At 45.5% G+C, this 21,700-nt stretch overlaps 1 protein-coding gene across 5 annotated transcripts in view; it reads right to left on the bottom strand.

Annotated features, from left to right (window-relative positions):
* Window positions 1-7,964, bottom strand: part of morf4l1 (mortality factor 4 like 1) — a 58,660-nt gene extending 50,696 nt beyond the window's left edge. For 2 of the 5 annotated variants that reach the window (XM_072565326.1, XM_072565325.1), the window contains exons 1-2: window positions 7,795-7,964; window positions 2,689-2,735 (exon numbers count right to left, since the gene is read on the bottom strand). In XM_072565326.1, coding sequence (XP_072421427.1) covers window positions 2,689-2,735; window positions 7,795-7,834 — 87 coding nt within the window. In that variant the 5' untranslated portion in view covers window positions 7,835-7,964. Of the gene's footprint in view, window positions 1-2,688; window positions 2,736-6,679; window positions 6,747-7,609; window positions 7,632-7,794 lie in introns of those variants that run through there. The other 3 variants (XM_072565327.1, XM_072565328.1, XM_072565329.1) reach the window with 3 other exon arrangements.
* Window positions 7,965-21,700: the final 13,736 nt, after the last annotated feature.

Genomic DNA, 21,700 nt, shown 5'->3' on the forward strand with positions numbered 1-21,700 from the left:
AACTTTCCAAAGAAGAAATTTGAAAAAAAATGAAATATTGACAGACTTTTGCCAGACAAAGGTACTTAGGATGACGGAAACAAACCAATTGAGTCAAGATATATATCAGACAAACAGGCTCAAAACTGTTAAATATGATCCGCTCCTGATGTCAACAAGTAAACTCAATACAGTGGGGTCTGCATTCATGCCTGGACTGGGTAGAAGAGGCAGTTTCCTTGCTGAGCAACACCAATGTATTGGTTGCATTTCTATAACTATATGGTTGAAATTCACTAATTCTGTTGCTATTTTCTTCCACAATTGGTACACAGAATGACAGAGTCATAGAGATGTACAGCACAGAAACAGATCCTTCAGTCCAACTCATCCATGCTGACAAGATATCCTATGTTAAGCAAGTCCCATGTGCCATCAGTTAGTCCATATCCCTTTAAACTTTTCCTACTCAGGTGCCTTTTAAATGTTGTAAATGAATCAGCCTCCAACACTACTTCTGGCAACTCATTCCATACACAAACCACCCTCTGCATGAAAATGTTGTCCTTTAGGTCTCTTATAAATTGTCCCCCTCACCCTAAACCTATGTCCTTTAGTTTGGGACTCCGCCAAACCAGGGAAAAGACCTTACCTACTTACCCTATCCATGCCCCTCATGATTTTATAAACCTCTATAAAGTCACCCCTGTCGCCGACGCCCCAGGGAAAAGAGCCCCAGCCTACTCGGCCTTTCCCTATGGCTCATGCTCCAACACTGGCAACATCCTTGTAAATCTTTTCTGAACCCTTTCATGTTTTACAATATCCTTCCTATAGCAGGGGGACCAGAATTGCACACAGTGTTCCAATAGTGACCTAACCAATGACTTGTATAGCCACCATGACCTCCCAATTCTCATACACAATACCCTGACCAATAAAGGAAAGCATACCAAACACCACCTTCACAATCCTATCTACCTGTGACTCCATTTTCAAGAAACTATGAACCTTGACTCCAAGGTGCCTTTGTTCAGCAATTTCCCCAGAACCTTATCATTAAGTGTACAAATCCTGCCCTGATTTGCCTTTCTGAAATGCAGCACTTCACATTTATCTAAATTGAACTCCACTTGCCACTCCTTAGCCTATTGGTCCACTTGATCAAGGCCCTGTTATACTCTGAGGTAACCTTCCTTTCTGTCCACTATGCCTCCAATTTTGGTGTCACCTGCAAACTTACTAACCATACTTCCTATGTTCAATTTCGAATCATTTATATAAGTGATGAAAATCAGCAGACCCACTGATGTCTGTGGCGCACTGCTGGTCACAGGCCTCCAGTGTGAAAAGTAACCCTCCATCAACACCCTCTGAATTCTATCTTTGAGCCAGCTCTGTATCACTTCTTTCATTTCAAATGCAAAAAGCCTGATGTTTATTTCCAGATTTGTTTCAGGCTTGCAATTTATATTCATTGTAGCCTTGTTTCCTTTCCAGTATCTAGCGATTCTTTTATCATTCCAGAGGCTCAAGGTTGGTTCTCACTTCAGTCCGGTTCCTTTGCATCAATTTCCTCTGAACTCATTGGGGGACATTAATTGTCAATTAATTTTTCAGATGCAGGCACACTCTTCACCTCAAATCTCCTTCCAGCATAAATGAAGATTATCTTCTCCAGATGCATAATTCTTTATTGTCCCATAATTCAAATCTTCAAAGATTTAATTCTCTTAAGTCAGTAATTGCCTTCTCTTATTTGGTGTTTTTACCTTTAATTACCTTCATCTGTGATATTTGGCCTCGCTATTGCTTCCTGCATTAAAAACAATTCCCTTAACAGCAGAACATAACTTCAATGGGCTTTTATTTCAAAGGCTTTTTTTAAAGTCACTGTCAAATTTTAATTCTTATAAAGCCCAACTCTCACCAGCAAATTTAAATTCTTAAATCAACTGTGAACATGCTGTTCTAGCACCTTGCACTCTGTACAGGGTAGGAGAACAAAACTTGCCTGATTAGCATCCCTCTCTTACCTCAAGGTTATTGCTCCACCTCAAATGATAACCATTCTCATCTTTCTCTCTTTTTAAATAGTAGTTCAGAGAACCTCTCTAATAATATGATCATTCATCCTGAATTGCAAATACACTGTTCTCCTTATTCATTTGAAATCAAGATTTGTGTAGGGGTCCAAAACTAGGATACAAAAATCAGAATTCTTTTGTCCACATGCAACTCAAGCCTAGAAACAACTAACTAGTACTTCTAGTTTGCCTCAAAAAATTTGGAATACTCTTAAGTGACAAAAGAATCTAAATTTTTCAATAGAAATAGCTCCACAGGCAGTACAAAGTTAGAAGAAGTTATACATGCTGCCCAACAGATAAAATTGTAAATGTAAGCAGGCTAATTTCAGTTCTGATGAATCCATAATTGAAACATTACTTATCTCTCACCTCAATACAATGAATCTGCTGTGTATTTTCAGTAATTTTCTGATTTTAATGTCTCTATAACACAGCATATTGATCAGACACTATGACATTTCAAATTGTTTTTTAGAGCTGTTTTCATTGAACAAAAGAGATAGATGTTTTTGTGACCAAGAGAACAGACTAAAAGTAATTTGGTCATTAAAATAAAATAAAATTCCATTCAACTAAGCAGAAAAACTCTTCAGAATAAGAGAGCTTCTGGATCACGTACCTTTGCCTCATAAAGCAATGGCCCGTGGAAACACAAGACACGTTCACCTGGTAAAATAAAGAAAAGTGAGTCATACAGCACTGTTAACATTCAATCTCAAGCGCAATTACATTGAAATGTTCAAAATTATTTTATCCGAATCTTTTTGGAAAAATACACTTTGGACTCCAATTTATTTAAATGAAGCAGAAATTACAATGTTATAGACTTTTCCACCTTTCTTCTGCCCCCAAAAAAGTGCGTCATTTGGACTTGAAACATTAGTTCTCTTTCTCTTCAAAGATGCTGCCAGACTTACTGAGTTTCTCTAGCGCCTCATCTTTGATTGTAATGAAAATCATGCAAACAACTTTGCCTGTGCTATATTATTAATACTCAATAAGTGCAAACTTGAATTGTTTTACAGAAACACCCAATCAGTTGTTGGTAATTGGTCACATTCTACTATCATTGCGGGGGAGGGGGGCAACAAAGAGTGGGGAGAGCACCTGTACACTGCACCAGCTGAAAACTTTAAACAGCGCCCCCTAGTTCTAGGCTGCCCCTGAAGAGGGATCACCCTCCTTGCAGTCCGACAAGCCCCCTCAATCTTATTTTTCAATAAGATCAACCATCCATTCACTCCAATGTTTATACAAACAATCTGAACTGCTGTGCCCTTTCAGCACCACTAATCCAAAATCTGGTTTCCAGCATCTGCAGTCATTGTTTTTACCTCAATCTTTCCTCAGGACAACCCCTCATCCCAGGATTCAGAGTCTAATGAGTCTTCACTCACTTGTTTGCTATGCAAACATAGTCAACGCACTTAAGTACCAACAAACAAAGTCAAACTGCTGTGGGGTGGGAGTGTAGCTTTACAAAGTGAAACTTAGTACGGAAAATCAAACCAGAATGTTTGAATCATTTCAACTGAGAACTGAATCAGTACAAAGAGAAAACTAAATAGCACTTTGTATAACCTCAGGATGTTTCAAAATGATTTACAGAAAATGAAGAACTTTATGCAATGCTGTATTATTGTAATGCAAGAGATGCTGCAGTCAAGTTGTATAGATTTAGGTTCCACAAACAATGATTAACTCCCAGATCATCTGATTTCTTTTTAAAGTGATGCTGGTTCAGGGATATATATTGATCAGGAAATGACATTCTACAGAGTTCAAGAAGCAGCAGTTATATACTGATTCAGAGATTCAAAATGGTGAACCAGTGGTCACTCAAAAAGCACCATAACAGGCTCAGCAACATAGGCGCCACCAATGCACACCACAAGCTGCAAACGTCTTCCAGCTAATGAACTGCACAGCCAGGAGGACCAGCAGTGAGGGAGAAAGAAAGATGAGAGGAGGACTTACAAGAAAAAGGGCTGGAGGAGAGATTAATTTGATTCAGCACACCAAATATTTCAGTTCAAAACTAAACGATTGCCTTTCCCTCACACACAAATACAACAGTGACCATTTCTCTCAAGTAATGTAAACTATTGTCCATTCATCCATATATCTTCCTAAGCTCCCCATCTGTAAGTAATCATCGAGTGTTCATGCTGGCTCACAGAGCTCATATCCAGGTAAGAATGTCATAGCTGCACTCAGGTGCCATTTTAAAATGAGATGTTAAACCAAGATGTGCTGTCAAGTTATTGTTTTAAAAGAGGAATTCTCTGTGTCCTTAACCAATATCACTAATGGTTATTCATGTGTTTGCGGGTTGTTGCTGCACACAAATTTGAATCTGAATGGTTAGAGGAAGCAGCCAGGCAGCCCACCATATCTCTGTTGGCCCCCTGCACAAATAACAACAGAGCCAGGTGTTTCCATACCCTTTCCTCACAGTATTACAAATATCTTCTCTTCAGCAACAACCATAGGAACAGGAGTTTGTCATTTGGCCCTTCAGGCCTACTTAAGTAGCTGACAGTGAAACAGTAACGTGATCGAGCTAGCAATCTAGAACCTTAGGCTAATATTCTTGATATGTGGGCTTGAATCTCATGACAGATGAAATTTGAATTCAAGAAGAAAATGCAATGAAAAAGCTAGCCTAATGACCATGTAGCCGCTGTCAATTGTCATAAAAACCCATTTGGTACACTATGTTCTTCGGGCAAGGAAATGGGCCTGAAGACCCTAAGCAATGTTAATGCCCTCTCAGCAATTGGAGATGGGCAATAAACACACCTTTCCAGTGATGTCCACATTCCATAAAGACTTTTTAAAAATAAAATCCCCACAATGCAATAAGACCTGGCTGATCTGATTGTGGTCTCAGCTCCACTTACCTGCCTGCCCCCAAAAGCCTTTAATTCATGTCTATAGAAAGATTTAACTCAGCATTGAATCAATTTAAAGAACCAACCCTCCAATACCTTCTGGAAAAGAGAATTTCACAGACTGACTAGCATCAGAAAAAAAAAATTCTCCTCATCGCTGTCTCAAAATAGAGACATTTTACTTTTAAACTGAGTCCCCTAGTTTTAGTCTTCCCGACAAGAGGAAATATATTCCCAATATTGAATTTATCCAGTCCACTCATCAGCTTATGTATTTCAATAAGATCACCTCATTCTAAACTCCAAGTGATAAGCCTTTCATCCCAGCAATGAGTCAAGTGAATCTTTTCTGAAGCAAGTATATGTTTTCTCAAAACTATACATAGTACTCCACATGGCTTCATCTGCTATACTCGCATAACTTTTTGCATATCACGTACCAGGCCCCCAGAATCCTTCTGCACCACCAAGACCTTTAAGCTCTGTCCATTCAAGCAGTACCTGTTTTTTCAGTCTTCTTGCCTGTTCCAACTGCCTTTGAAAATCATAACTGAATCCAGTCTTCACAGTCTCTCAAGTAGTACATTCCAATTCCTTAGCACTCAAACAAAGAAATATATTACATCACCTTAAATTCTTTTTGCTACTCACCCTACAATTGCACCCTTTGATTCTATTTTCCTCCCAAGTTACTCTCTCAAGAAATTCCTCACGATTTGAGCATCTCTATCAAATCTCGTCTTAATCTTCTCTTTTCCAAGAGAACCAGTCCCACTTTCCACACAATCGACAAAAGTGAAATCTCTTTGAACATTCCCATGAAACATTCCTACAGCCCTACAAATGCCATCCCATCCTTCAGAGTCTAGCACACAGAACCAGACAATACACAAACTGAAACTAAATCAATGTTTTATTCAAAAGATTAATCATAATTTCCTTGTTTTTATACACTGTATATTTATTTTTATAAGTCAAGTATCCCAATTACATTTTAACCACTTTGTCAATGCGCCCTTCTCATGTTCTGCTCCTGCAATTTGGCGGCCATGTTGGGCATCACAGTGGCTCAGTGGTTAGCACTGCTGCCTTGCAGCGCCAGGGACCCAGGTTAGATTGCAGCCTCGGGTGACTGTCTGCATGGAGTTTGCACATTCTCAGTGTCTGCGTGGGTTTCAGGTGCTCCAGTTCCCTCCCACAAGATGTGCAGGTCAGGTGAATTGGCCATGCTAAGTTGCCCACAGTGATAAGTGCATTAGTAGGGAGTAGATGAATGGGTCTGGGTGGGTTGTTCTTTGGAGGGTCGGTGTGGACTTGTTGGGCCGAGGGACCTGTTTCCACACTGTAGGGAATCTAATCTAACCTAAACGGCAATAGTAACTACACTCAAGATTGCTAAGACAATGAAAGGCACTACATCAATGTAATGATGCATTTCAATATCTAATTTCCTTATTGCATTTTCCATCATAGCAACTTCTTCCCATAAAATTCCTATGAATGCAGTTATAATAACTTTCCATGTAAACCAATCACAACTTTACCCTAATGGAGTGGCAGCTTTGTCATATTTCAGTTTTGTATCTGCCTTAACCTCAGTCTTCATGTACACAACTCACCTACAATCCAAACAATGGCACATTTATTTGCAGAAAAGGTAAAATCAAATGCTTTCAAGATTGACCAAAATTGACCTGATACATTAACCCTACCTACCTCTCTCCACAGATGCTGAATGATTCCAGCATATTCTGTTTTATCTAGACAGCAAGTTCACCAGCACCTGAAAAAAAAAGAAAGTACAGGCTGTTTCAGATGCAGACTCTGTCAGAGCAGTTCTGACAGAGTCTACACCCAAAATATTAAGCTATCTTTGCCGCTGCTCATGGACTTGCTATGTATTTCCAAAGTTTACTTCATTTTCTCACCTTATGGTTAACTGTTTGCCAATGTAGACACAGCTAGAGCACAGAAGCAAAATCCAGACTAAAATGTTACCTTGCCACCACTTTCCATCTAGCAGTCATACAACAAAAGAATATATTATGCCTTCCTGTTTATGATTTGTCATGTTACAACTGAAGTTGGACAGTCTCACTAAACATGTGAAGTCCAGGAATTCCAAATTTCCTTCCAGGAAGAACACACGGACAAAGCATTCAAAGACAGAAAGGAGCAAACTCTCTTTTGCTACAAGAAAAAACAAAATGATTTCAGCAAATAAAGCAATGCAAAGCATGTTTAACTAGGCTGGCTGGCTGACTTACCTCCTCCTCACGCATCTGGAAAAGGGCACGGCCAATGAAGCAATTCTTTTGACAACCTTGGAAAGTGCACTGCAAAGAATGCTTCGCTGCATTGTGCATACAGAGCAAGTCGCTGCAAAGTTGTCACTACCAATGCAAACTTGCTCCATTGAAATCAAAGGCAAAAATGACACAAATCTGACTTTAGCTGAAAACGTTGTTGTTGTTGGTGGTGGTGGGGCGGGGGAGGGAAGCGGTCAAGATCGACTAAGAGTATTGCAGGATTACAGGGAAAAAACAACACACGCACATAGAATCTGGCGGCAGAAACATTCTGCGCAACTTTACTCTGCGCAAATTAAGTGCTACAAAGGATAAAGAACGAGTACAATGTGCTTACATCCAGAAGTCTAACCAGCTGCAAAATCTCCACTGAGGCGCCTGCAAAGCTCTGGGTGCCCAGGGAGGGTGCCATCCACGCATGCGCACTAAGGGGTGGGTGGGGGAAGGAAAGGAGCCAAGGCCCCGGCGCCATTGTTCCCCCTCCTCTTCGTCCCCCATCGCCGTGTCCCCGCGGGGCCTCACCTTCCTGAAATTTGGGTCTAGGGTCCGGTTTCGGAGCCATCAAGTCAAACCGTCTCTCCGTGCTAAATCCGAGCGCCTGTGCTGCCCCTCGGTCTCCGCACCATAATCGCGGCCCGGTCCGCTCTCGCACGGCCGCCGAGCAACACGACGCGCCGGGTGGGGGGTGGGGGGAGGGGAAATGTCGTCACGCCACTGCACTACGTCACGACGCCATTACCCCTCCACTGCACTGAGCTGTCATCGCATGGCACGCCGGGAATTGTAGTTTGCAACCTGCACACACCTGGAAGGGGAGTGCTGAAGAAAGCCTAACATAGGAATTGCTGTTATTATAGAGTCGTAGAAATGTACAGCACGGAAATAGACCCTTCGGTCCAACTTGTCCATGCCGACCAGATATCCTAATCTAATCTAATTCCAGCTGCTTGCACTTGGGCCAGCATGGTGGCACAGTGGTTAGCACTGCTGCCTCACAGTGCCAGCGATCTGGGTTCAATTCCTACCTCAGGCGACTGATTGTGTGGAGTTTGTACATTTGCCCTGTGTCTGTGTGGGTTTCCTCTGGGTACTGCAGTTTCTGCCCACAGTCCAAAGATGTGCAGGTCAGGTGAATTGGCGATGCTAAATTGCCCATAGTTTTAGGTAAGCGGTATGGGTGGGTTACACTTTGGCGGGTCGGTGTGGACTTGTTGGGTGGAAGGGCCTGTTTCCGCACTGTAGGGAATCTCATCTGATGTGGAATCTAATCTTAACAATAGGTGCCGTGTTGGCTCAAATGATGCATTGAAGGTGTGAGGTGCCCTGTATGAGGCTGTCTGTGCCCCAGTGTTCAAACTAGTTCTAATCTAAAAAGGGAATTTAAAGAATTCAGCCGTGTTGGGCTGAAGGGCCTGTTTCCACACTGTAATCTAATCCTTCTGAACCCTTTTTATTGAAATTCAGACCTTCAGCACCCAGACTTTGTTTTATCGTACTGGAGAACCTCAGCAGGTCTGACAGCATCTGTGAAGACAGTTTGAGTTGACAGTACAAAAAAAAGACAGAAAAACAGCAAATACGTTTCTCCAGTGATTACAGTTTCTGTATGTTTCTGTACTCTGTTATTATTCTGGGATGATTTGGAGGTGCCGGTGTTGGACTGGAGTGTACAAAGTTAAAAATCACACAACACCAGGTTACAGTCCAACAGGTTTATTTGGAAGCACTAGCTTTCAGAGCACTGCTCCTTCATCAGGTGATTGTAGAGTATTAGATCGTAGAATACGGAATTTATAGCAAAAGTTTACACTGTGATGTAACTGAAATTATATATTGAAAAATATCTGGATTGTTGTTAAGTCTGTCATCTTTCAGAATGGACATGTTGGTTTCAGTTCTTTCTTAAGTAAATTTCAGAACTTTCCTTAAGTTACATTCTCAAGTGAACTTTAACTTTTAAGTCCAAAGATGTGCAGGTTAGGTGAATTGTCGATGCTAAATTGCTCGTAGTGTTAGGTGGATTAGTCAGGGATAAATGTCAGGGAATGGGTCTGGGTAGGTTACTCTTCAGAGGGTCAGTGTGGACTTGTTGGGTGGAAGGGCCTGTTTCCGCACTGTAGGGAATCTCATCTGATGTGGAATCTAATCTTAACAATAGGTGCCGTGTTGGCCCAAATGATGCATTGAAGGTGTGAGGTGCCCTGTATGAGGCTGTCTGTGCCCCAGTGTTCAAACTGGTTCTAATCTAAAAAGGGAATTTAAAGAATCTTACATGGAGTCATGCAGTTTTTGAGCAAAATAAATGTAATTCTGCGAGTAGAAATTCAGCCCACAGACTTAAACTTATACATGTGTGTGTGCACGCACGGATGTATGTGTAGGGGGATGTGGCGTATTAGTGTCTGTGAGAGACTGTATATATGTGTAAGTGTGAGTGCAAAAGGGTCTAAGTCTTTGTGAGTGTGGGAGTGTATGTGTGAGTGTTTGAGAGAGAGCTTGTGTATGAGAGAGTCTGCATGAGTGTATGGGTCTGTAGGGGTGTGTGTAGTGCAGTGGGGTCACCTGTAGTGTGACACAAACCCAAGATCCCAATTGAGGTCATCCCCATGGGTACCGAATTTGGCTATCAGCCTCCGCTCAGCCACTTTGCATTGTTGCCTGTCTCAAAGTCCGCCTTGGATGATGGTCATCTGCAGATCTGAGGTCGAATGTCCTGGACAGCTGAAGTGTTCTCCAACTGGGAGGGAACACTCCTGTCTGTTGATTGTTGTGCAGTGTCCATTCATCCATTTCCGTAGCCTCTGCTCAGTCTCATCAATGTACCAAGCCTAAGGGCATCCTTGCTTGCAGCATATGAGATAGATAACATTGGCTGAGTCACATGAGTACCTACCATGTACATGGTGGGAGGTGTCCCCATGTGTATTGGTGGTATCCATGTTGACACTCTGACACATCTTGCAGCATTGACCGTGACAAGGTTGCTGCAAACAATGATCTGTTTGAGGTTTGGTGGTTGTTTAAAGGCGAGACTTGGAGGTGTGGGGAAGGTCTTGACGAGGTGCTCACTCTCATTGATAATGTGTTGCAGGCTGCGAAGAACGAGGCATAGTTTCTCGGCTGCTGGGAAGTACTGGACAATGAAGGCTCGTGTCTGTCTCCTGAGGAGGTCATTATGGTTTCTCGCTATGGCACGTAGGAACTGACGGTTGATGAGTTGAGCATCGTACCCCATTCTTATGAGGCCATCCTTGAATACTTCCAAGTGCTCGTCACGTTCCTCATCATCTGAACAGATCCTGTGTATGCATAGGGCTTGATCGTAGGGGATGCTTGTTTTAATATATTTTGGCTGAAAGCTGGAAGCATTCTGAAAGATGACAGATTTAACAAACAATCCAGCTCTTTGTCAATATATAATTTTAGTTACATCAGACTGTAAACTTTTGCTATAAATTCTGTGTTTTACGATCTTATACTCCACAACCACCTGATGAAGGAGCAGCGCTCCGAAAGCTAGTACTTCCAAATAAACTTGTTGGACTATAACCTGGTGTTGTGTGATTTTTAACATTATTCTGGGAGCGACGGGAAGGGGTGAGTGTAGAGGTGTGGGATATTGGGTTGGGCACAGTTTGCGATCCTGTCAACCACATTGGGAGAGGGGCAGATTCCTCTGTTGAGGACAAAGGAAGACAGATCAGAGCTCACCCACTGTCCCCCCTCCCCCATCCACAGAAGTTGGAACAGATATGACTGAGATGAAGAAACTAAGAACGGAATAGATTCCTTCAAAGAAGTAGGGCATGAAGAAGTGTAGTCAAATAACTGGGTGTAATGGGTATTGACTGTCAATCTAGCCCCTGAAATGGAATCAGTAAGTAATGGACAATATATGCCAGCCTACCCAATGATTCGCACATCCCATTAAATAATAAATAAAAATCTACTCCCAATTTACTTTCAATGTGTTTCAAATTACAACAGTTCTCTGTGTAACACCAAATGTCTATTTTCATCTAGCCAATTGCCATCCAGCTGCTGTTCTCTAGTTCCTGGTCTTTCTCCCAAGAGAAATGTAAAGGCAAAGGAAAAATGATCATTATCTCAGAAGTCTATAGAGCTACTGTCTCATTAGAGATAAATGGTGGGGGTTTAACCTGAAGGTCACCACACGATAGGCAAGAGATGAGATTGAGAAGACAGGACTTTCATGGTAACCTCAGCTGGTGCAGGAATTGAACCCATTCTGTTAGTATCACTCTCCACCACAAATCTCCTCTCACTCTAATATGGTCTAAGGTGATTTTCTAATAGTGAATTTAAGAGAATAAGTGAAAGGAACATTAGCCAAGAGTTACATTTCCTGGCTGTTAATTGCGACCTCCTGCTGGGAAAGTGTAGCTTTGTGCATATCCCATGAAAGAAGTGTTGGAGTTATACATGGAAATAAACTGCAGGCAGTCCTGGCTCAATCTTGAAAAATGAACATTAAACTTGAACATATTGGATTAACACATGGGAAAAATGCCTTTAGCCAATGATGCTGATTCAAATATACCTGATCAGGTCATAGAGTCATAGAGATGTACAGCATGGAAGCTCTTCCTCCTCTATAATATGGACATTTTTCACAATATTACCATCTATTTCCCTACATTCTATATCTTCCATGTCCTTTTCCACAGTAAATACTGATGCAAAATACTCATTTAGTATCTCCCCCATTTTCTGCAGCTCCACACAAAGGCCACGTTGCTGATCTTTGAGGGGTCCTACTCTCTCAATCTTGAAAAATGAACATTACATGTGAACATATTGAATTAACAGATGGGAAAAATGCCTCGAGCCAATGAAGCTGATTCAAATTGTGCAACTGGAGATGTTACATCTGCTTGTATTGCCCCTGTTTAATATCTTAAGAGAAAAACAGTGTTGTTAAAAATGCAACACTTCTTCAAGTTTGTAATTTTTTTTATTTCAAAAATATACTTTATTCATAAAATATTTTGATGAACTGTACAATTAGTCATGCCATACATCCATAAACATTCCATTTCTTGGTATACAGTGACAGAGACATCATTCATATATACAGGTCTGTACGATTACATATTTAGCAGGGGGGTCAGCGGAGCCCCGTTATTGCATCGGACCCCTGGGCCTAGGCAGGCGGACGTTACACGGTGGTCTTTCCCCAACGTGCCTTGGCGGCAGCTGCCCCAAGCTTCAGCACATCCCTCAACACGTAGTCCTGGACCTTGGAATGTGCCAGTCTGCAACACTCCGACAGGGTCAGCTCCAACAGCTGGAAGATCAACAGGTTTCAGACCGTCCAGAGAGCGTCCTTCACCGAGTTGATGATCCTCCAGGCACAGTTGATGTTCGTCTTGATGTGCGTCCCGGGGAACAGACCGTAGAGCACAGAGTCCCATGTCATGGCGCTGCTTGGGACCTCGATAAACACCACTGCATTCCTCTCCAGACTTCTTCCGTGTAGGCACATTCCAGAAGGAGGTGTGTGACAGTCTCATTCCCCCCGCAGCCACTTCGAGGGCAGCGTGCAGTGCGGCTGAGAGTCCGGGCGTGCATAAAGGATCTCACAGGCAGAGCCCTTCTCACCACCAGCCAAGCCATGTCTTGGTACTTGTTGGAAAGTTCTGGCAATGAGGCATTCTGCCAAATGGCTTTGACAGTCTGCTCAGGGAACCACTCAATAGGATCCGCCCTCTCCTTTTCCCGAAGGGTCTCAAGGACACTACGTGCTGACCACTTCCTGATGGACTAGTGGTCAAAGGTGTTTTTCTTCATAAACTTCTCCACGAAGGACAGGTGATACGGAACGGTCCAACGGATTGCACCTGAATTGGAAGGGGACTAATATACTGGCAGGGAAATTGCTAGAACTGCTTGGGAGGATTTAAACTAGTAAGGTGGGGGGGTGGGACCCAGGGAGATAGTGAGGAAAGAGATCGATCTGAGACGGGTACAGCTGAGAACAGAAGTGAGTCAAACAGTCAGGGCAGGCAGGGACAAGGTAGGACTAATGAATTAAACTGCATTTATTTCAATGCAAGGGGCCTAACAGGGAAGGCAGATGAACTCAGGGCATGGTTAGGAACATGGGACTGGGATATTATCGCAATTACAGAAACATGGCTCATAGATGGGCAGGACTGGCAGCTGAATGTTCCAGGATACAAATGCTACAGGAAGGATAGAAAAGGAGGCAAAAGAGAATGGGGAGTGGCATTTTTGATAAGGGATAGCATTACAGCTGTGCTAAGGGAGGATATTCCCGGAAATACATCCAGGGAAGTTATTTGGGTGGAACTGAGAAATAAGAAAGGGATGATCACCTTATTGAGATTGTATTATAGACCCCCAATAGTCAGAGGGAAATTGAGAAACAAACTTGTAAGGAGATCTCAGCTATCTGTAAGAATAATAGGGAGTTATGGTAGGGGATTTTAAATTTCCAAACATCGACTGGGACTGCCATAGTGTTAAAAGTTTAGATGGAGAGGAATTTCTTAAATGCAGACAAGACAATTTTCTGATTCAGTATGTGGATGCACCTACTAGATAGGGAAGGTGCAAAACCTGACCTACTCTTGGGAAATAAGGCTGGGCAGGTGACTGAGGGTTCAGTGGGGGAGCACTTTGGGGCCAGCGACCATAATTCTACTCATTTTAAAATAGTGATGGAAAAGGATAGACCAGATCTAAAAGCTGAAGTTCTAAATTGGAGAAAGGCCAATTTTGACGATATTAGGCAAGAACTTTCAAAAGCTGATTGGAGGCAGATGTTCGCAGGTAAAGGGACGACTAGAAAATGGGAAGCCTTCAGAAATGAGATAACAAGAATCCAGAGAGAGTATATTCCTGTCAGGGTGAAAGGGAAGGCTGGTAGGTATAGGGAATGCTGGATGACTAAAGAAATTGAGGGTTTGGTTAAGAAAAAGAAGGACGCAAATGTCAGGTATAGACAGGATAGATCAAGTGAATCCTTAGAAGAGTATAAAGAAAGTAACAGTATACTTCAGAGGAAAATTGGGAGGGCAAAACGGGGACATGAGATAGCTTTGGCAAATAGAATTGAGGAGAATCCAAAGGGGTTTTACAAATATATTAAGAACAAAAGGGTAACGAGGAAGAGAATGGGGCCCCTCAAAGATCAGCAAGGCGGCTTTTGTGTGGAGCCACAGAAAATGGGGAAGATACTAAATGTATATTTTGCATCAGTATTTACTGTGGAAAAGGATATGGAAGATATAGACTGTAGGGAAATAGATGGTAACATCTTGCAAAATGTCCAGATTACAGAGGAGGAAGTGTTGGATGTCTTGAAACAGTTAAAGGTGGATAAAACCCCAGGACCTGATCAGGTGTACCCAAGAACTCTGTGAGAAGCTAGAGACGTGATTGTTGGGCCTCTTGCTGAGATATTTGTATCATCGGTAGTCACAGGTGAGGTGCTGGAAAACAGGAGGTTGGCAAACGTGGTGCCACTGTTTAAGAAGGGTGGTAAAGACAAGCCAGGGAACTATAGACCGGTGAGCCTGACCTTGGTGGTGGGCAAGTTGTTGGAGGGAATCCTGAGGGACAGGATGTACATGTATTTGGAAAGGCAAGGACTGATTAGGAATAGTCAACATGGCTTTGTGTGTGGGAAATCATGTCTCACAAACTTGTGAATTTTTTGAAGAAGTAACAAAGAAGATTGATGAGGGCAGAGTGGTAGATGTGATCTATATGGACTTCAGTAAGGCGTTCAAGAAGGTTCCCCATGGGAGACTGATTAGCAAGTTTAGATCTCATGGAATACAGGGAGAACTAGCCATTTGGATACAGAACTGGCTCAAAGGTAGAAGACAGAGGGTGGTGATGGAGGTTTGTTTTTCAGACTGGAGGCCTGTGACAAGTGGAGTGCCACAAGGATTGGCGCTGGACCCTCTACTTTTTGTCATTGACATAAATGATTTGGATGAGAGCATAAGAGGTACAGTTAGTAAGTTTGCAGATGACACCAAAATTGGAGGTATAGTGGACAGCGAAGGGGGTTACCTCGGATTACAACAGGATCTGGACCAGATGGGCCAAAGGGCTGAGAAGTAGCAGATGGAGTTTAATTCAGATAAATGCGAGGTGCTGCATTTTGGGAAAGCAAATCTGAGCAGGACTTATACACTTAATGGTAAGGTCCTAGGGAGTATTGCTGAACAAAGAGACCTTGGAGTGCAGGTTCATAGCTCCTTGAAAGTGGAGTCGCAGGTAGATAGGATAGTGAAGGAGGCCTTTGGTATGCTTTCCTTTATTGGTCAGAGTATTGAGTACAGGGGTTGGGAGGTCATGTTGCAGCTATACAGGACATTAGTTAGGCCACTGTTGGAATATTGCATGCGATTCTGGTCTCCTTCCTATCGGAAATATGTTGTGAAACTTGAAAGGATTCAGAAAAGATTTACAAGGATGTTGCCAGGGTTGGAGGATCTGAGCTACAGGGAGAGGCTGAATAGGCTAGGGCTGTTTTCCCTGGAGCATTGGAGGCTGAGAGGTGACCTTATCGAGGTTTACAAAACTATGAGGGGCTTGGATAGGATAAATAGGCAAAGTCTTTTCCCTGGGGTGGGGGAGTCCAGACCTAGAGGACATAGGTTTAGGGTGAGAGGGGAAAGATATAAAAGAGACCTAAGGGGCAACCTTTTCACACAGAGAGTTGTACGTGTATGGAATGAGCTGCCAGAGGATGTGGTGGAGGCTGGTACAATTGCAACATTTAAGAGGCATTTGGATGGGTATATGAATAGGAAGGATTTGGAGGGATATGGGCCGGATGCTGGCAAGTGGGACTAGATTGGGTGGATATCTGGTCGGCATGGATGGGTTGGACCAAAGGGTTTGTTTCCATGCTGTACATCTCTATGACTCTACTCGGAGCGTTCTGCAGCAGTGAGGCCAGGCCTATCCTTCGCAACACCCGGGACAGGTAGAACCTCAGTATGTAGTGACAGTTGGTGTTTGCGTACCGGGGATCCACACACAGCTTGATGCAGCCACACACAAAGGTGGCCATCAGGGTGAGGGTGGCATTGGGTGTACTTTTTTCCCCCGTTGCCCAGATCTTTATACATCGAGTCCCTTCGGACCCGGTCCATCTTTAACCTCCATATAAATTGGAAGATGGCCCGGGTGACTGCAGCGGCACAGGTTCTGGGAATAGGCCAGACCTGTGCCATGTATAACAGCAATGACAGTGCCTCACACCTGATGACCAGGTTTTTTCCCGCAATGGAGAGCAACCGTAGCTTCTATCTGCCCAGTTTCTGCCTCACTTTGCTGATACGCTCCTCCCAAGACTTGGCACACGCCCCAGCCCCCCCAAACCAAATACCCAGCACTTTCAGGTGGTCAAGTTTGCAATACTTTTTTTTTATTTCAAAAATATACTTTATTCATAAATGATTTGATGGTCTGTACATTGGATCATGCCATACATATGTCCATATTTACAAACACAGATTCGACTTTATTCTTGTCCTTTACAATCCTGTGCATTTTTTCAATCTTGTATATATACATATATTTGGCTGAGGCATCAGCAGAGCCCAAAAAAACGTCTGTATGGGCCCCCTGTTCTTCTTTCGGCAGGCCGATCTTACACGGTGGTCTTTCCCCACCGCGCCTTGGCGGCAGCTGCCCCAAGCTTCAGCGCGTCCCTCAACACGTAGTCTTGGACCTTGGAATGTGCCAGTCTGCAACACTCGGTCGGGGTCAACTCCTTCAGCTGGAAGATCAACAGGTTTCGGACCGCCCAGAGAGCGTCCTTCACCGAGTTGATGATCCTCCAGGCGCAGTTAATGTTCGTCTCGGTGTGAGTCCCGGGGAACAGGCCGTAGAGCACGGAGTCCCGCGTCACGGCGCTGCTCGGGACGAACCTCGACAAGCACCACTGCATTCCTCTCCAGACTTCCTCTGCATAGGCACATTCCAGAAGGAGGTGTGTGACAGTCTCGTCCCCCCCGCAGCCACTTCGAGGGCAGCGTGCGGTGCGGCAGAGAGTCCGGGCGTGCATAAAGGATCTCACGGGCAGAGCCCTTCTCACCACCAGCCAAGCCACGTCTTGGTGCTTGTTGGAAAGTTCTGGCGATGAGGCATTCTGCCAAATGGCTTTGACAGTCTGCTCAGGGAACCGCTCGACAGGATCCGCCCTCTCCTTTTCCCGAAGGGTCTCAAGGACGCTACGTGCTGACCACTTCCTGATGGACTTGTGGTCAAAGGTGTTTTTCCTCATAAATTTCTCCACGAAGGACAGGTGATACGGAACGGTCCAACTACTCGGAGCGTTCCGCGGCAGCGAGGCCAGGCCCATCCTTCGCAACACCGGGGACAGGTAGAACCTCAGTACGTAGTGACACTTGGTGTTTGCGTACCGGGGATCCACGCACAGCTTGATGCAGCCACACACAAAGGTGGCCATCAGGGTGAGGGTGGCATTGGGCGTGTTTTTTCCCCCATTGCACCGGTCTTTGTACATTGAGTCTCTTCGGACCCGGTCCATCTTTGATCTCCAAATGAATTGGAAGATGGCCCGGGTGACTGCGGCGGCACAGGTCCTGGGGATAGGCCAGACCTGTGCCACATATAGCAATACTGAGAGGACCTCACACCTGATGACCAGGTTTTTTCCCGCGATGGAGAGCGACCGTTGCCCCCATCTGCCTAGTTTCTGTCTCATCTTTCTGATCCGCTCCTCCCAGGTCTTGGCGCACGCCCCAGCCCCCCCGAACCAAATACCCAGCACCTTCAGGTGGTCAGTCCTGACGGTGAAGGGGATAGAGGATTGGTCGGCCCAGTTCCCGAAGAGCATGGCCTCGCTCTTGCCTCGGTTTACCTTGGCCCCCGAGGCCCGTTCGAACTGGTCGCAGATGCACACGAGTCTGTGCACGGACAGCGGATCCGAGCAGAAAACAGCGACGTCATCCATGTACAGGGAGGCCTTAACCTGCAGGCCCCCGCTGCCAGGAATAGTCACCCCTCTCAGGCTCGCATCCTTCCTGATGGATTCGGCAAATGGCTCTATGCAACACACAAACAAGGCGGGTGAGAGGGGGCATCCCTGCCTGACTCCAGATCTTACAGGGAAGCTATCTGATTCCCACCCATTGATTGAGACTGCACTGACAATGTTGGTGTAGAGCAGTCTGATCCAATTTCCGATTCCCTCCCCAAAGCCCATTTTGGAGAGGACATCCCTCATATATGTATGCGATATCCTGTCAAAGGCTTTCTCCTGGTCCAGGCTGATGAGGCAGGTGTCCACCCCCCTGTCCTGCACGTAAGCGATCGTATCCCTGAGGAGTGCGAGACTCTCAGAGATCTTCCTGCCCGGTACAGCACAGGTTTGGTCCGGGTGGATCACCGATCCCAGAGCAGACCTGACCCGGTTGGCGATGACCTTTGACAGGATTTTGTAGTCTGCATTTAACAGTGAGATCGGTCTCCAATTTCTAATTTCCTCCCTCTCCCCCTTCCGCTTGTAGACGAGGGTGATGATGCCTTTCCTCATGGATTCACTCATGGTACCTGCCCGGAGCATACTGACATACACCTCCAGCAGGTCCTGGCCGATCAAGTCCCAAAGAGCGGAATAAACCTCGACCGGTAAGCCGTCGCTTCCGGGAGTTTTATTCTTTTCGAAGGACTCGAGGGCCTTGGTCAGTTCATCCAGAGATAGCGGCTGGTCCAGCCTCTCTCGTGTTCCGTCATCTAGGACCTCCGTGATAGAGGACAGGAACGACTGGGAGGCCGCGCTGTCGGTCGGCTTCGAGTCATACAGGCTGGCGTAGAAGGATTTGCTGATCCTCATGACGTCAGCCTGAGATGACGTTACCGAGCCATCTTCTTTCTTCAGGCTGCTGAGCACGGAGCTCTCTTTGTGCACCTTCTGGAAGAAGAAACGTGAGCACGTCTCGTCCTGCTCCACCGAGCGGACCCTGGACCGGAAGATTATCCTGGAGGCCTCCGAGGCAAAGAGCGAGGCTTGCTGGCCCTTCACCTCCTTGAGGTCCTCCGTGACATCCACCCCCATCGTCTGCAGCAGGAGCAGGTTCTGCATACTTTCCTGGAGCTGGGACAGTTTTCCCCGCCTCTCTCTCGCCTCCTGGACACCTTTGAGGATAAAGAACCTCTTGATGTTCCCTTTTACCGTTTCCCACCAGTCCGCTGGAGACTCAAAGAGGGGCTTCACGGTTCTCCAACCTGCGTAATCCCTCTTGAGCTCTTCGATGTTTCCCGGGGTCAACAGCTTAGTGTTCAGTTTCCACGTTCCCTTGCCCGCCCGCTGTTCGTCCTGTAGGTGACAGTCGGCCAGCAGGAGGCAGTGGTCAGAGAAGAACACCGGCTTGACGTCGGTGGATCTGACCGAGAGCGTTCGGGACACAAACAGGTAATCTATCCTTGAGCGGATAGACCCGTCTGCCCGTGACCAGGTGTATCTACGCTGCGCTCCGTCTGCAGGGGCGCTGAAGACGTCGTGTAGCTTGGCGTCTTTGACCGTTTCCATCAGGGCCCTGGACGTAGCGTCCGGTTTACTGTCCCCCCCGCCGGATCGTCCATCAGCATCAATGATGCAGTTGAAGTCTCCGGCCAGAATGACCGGCCTGGACGTAGCCAGCAGCAGTGGAAGCTGTTGCAGGACGGCCAACCGTTCACTCTTACCCACTGGGGCGTACACGTTGATTAGTCTCACGGGAGCGTTTCTGTATTTAACATCCGCGACGAGGAGGCGCCCGCCCACCACCTCTTTAACCTCGGAGATGGTGAAGTTGCCTCCCCGCAACAGGATACCCAGGCCGGAGGCGCGGCTATCGTTGCCCCCCGACCACACTGACGGCCCGTGGGCCCACAAGCTCGACCATCTCCTGTAACTGCTGAGGTGCGGTATCCCACACTCCTGCAGAAACAGGACATCGGCTTTGACGTTGGCCAGGAAGGCCAGCGTTGAAACACATCGCGTAGCCGCTTTAATGCTACGTACATTTACGCTGGCAATTTTAAACCCCATTTTAACAGTTTGCGGGGTTACCAGTGTCCATTTTCTTCTGGTCTTGCTCCAGTGGGGTAGCTGCGTGCATCCCCGTGGTGACAGCAAACTGCTGGACCTTCCCAGGGCTGAGGTAGTTGTCCGGCTCCACGCTGGAGTCATTTCCCCGCTCTGGTGTCATCGTGTCGGACCCAGGGTCCTCATCGCCCCGTTCTCCATCTGACAGCAGGGCTGTCACTGGGACGCTGCTCCCAGTTCCCTGGAGCTGTGGGCCGGTGGGTACCCCTTGGTTCTCACCGGGTAGGGGGAGGCCTTCACCCATCCCCTCAGAGGGATCGTCTTTTCCTCCTTGGGCGGTGTTGCCCTCCTTTCTCCCCACGGCGCTCTGCCTCTTCCTCCGGAGGCGACCCTTCTTGCGCCCGTCCTCACCCTCGGAGGAGCTGCCTGTATCCTCCTCTTGGAGGTGTCTCTTCCCCCTTCGCTTGGTGGCTTTGGGGCCCTCGAGAGGTTTCCTTTTCCTGTTTTTAACGATAATCCACTGCTCTGCCTCCTTTGATCCCTCCTCTTCCATTTCCTCCGTCTGTCTTGCAGGAGCTTGGGTCGGCTGCTGCATCTCCCCGCCGTCTGCTGCCTGCTCCTCTACAACTTTCCCTTCCTTCTGGGTGCCTCCAGGTACCGTTCCTTTGCTGATTCGCGGTACCTCGTTAGACTTTGTCGGTCCGCGGCTCGTGTTGCCACCTCCGGCCATCTGTGCGTAGGTGGCGGCTCCTCGTCTTGGGCAGGTTAGATACGGATGCTCAATTCTGTGTGAAATCTGAGCTGAGAAGGATTCTGAGTGTAGCTTCCACCCAGAACTATTTAAGTATTGGTTACAAAAGACACATTGGGTTGAAGCTTTTCATCATATGCTCATCAGAATATTTGCAAGAATACCAACATAAAACAGAACAACAATTTTATACTATATGAGAAGAGTCTGCTGATCAGTTGGCAAATGGATGCTGATTGGTTGAAATGTTACCATAGAGAATTTACAAGTTCAATGATGACTGTTAGTCAACTGATGAGTTTTGTTTAATTGCAAAACAGGCAGATTGAGTCTGATTGGTCAAGGTAATATCCTGAGAAATGCACCAGACAATGGCAGCCATCTATTTTGTTGAGTTGAAATAGGTGCAGTTTGTGCATATATATGCAAAGGAAAGTGCCCCATGTGTTAATAGTTGTAACCTTCTTTATGCACAGGTGTGCCACACTGAAAAACCCAACTGACAATCTTATGAGTGCAACGCAAAAAAGCTTTCAACAAAATGTATCTTTTGTCATCAATACTCAAGTTACATACGAATAAGTGATGAGGTGCAACTTAATTTTATTATAGTG

This window comes from Chiloscyllium punctatum, chromosome 48, assembly GCF_047496795.1.
Source record: "Chiloscyllium punctatum isolate Juve2018m chromosome 48, sChiPun1.3, whole genome shotgun sequence".
NCBI classification, from domain to species: Eukaryota; Metazoa; Chordata; class Chondrichthyes; order Orectolobiformes; family Hemiscylliidae; genus Chiloscyllium; species Chiloscyllium punctatum.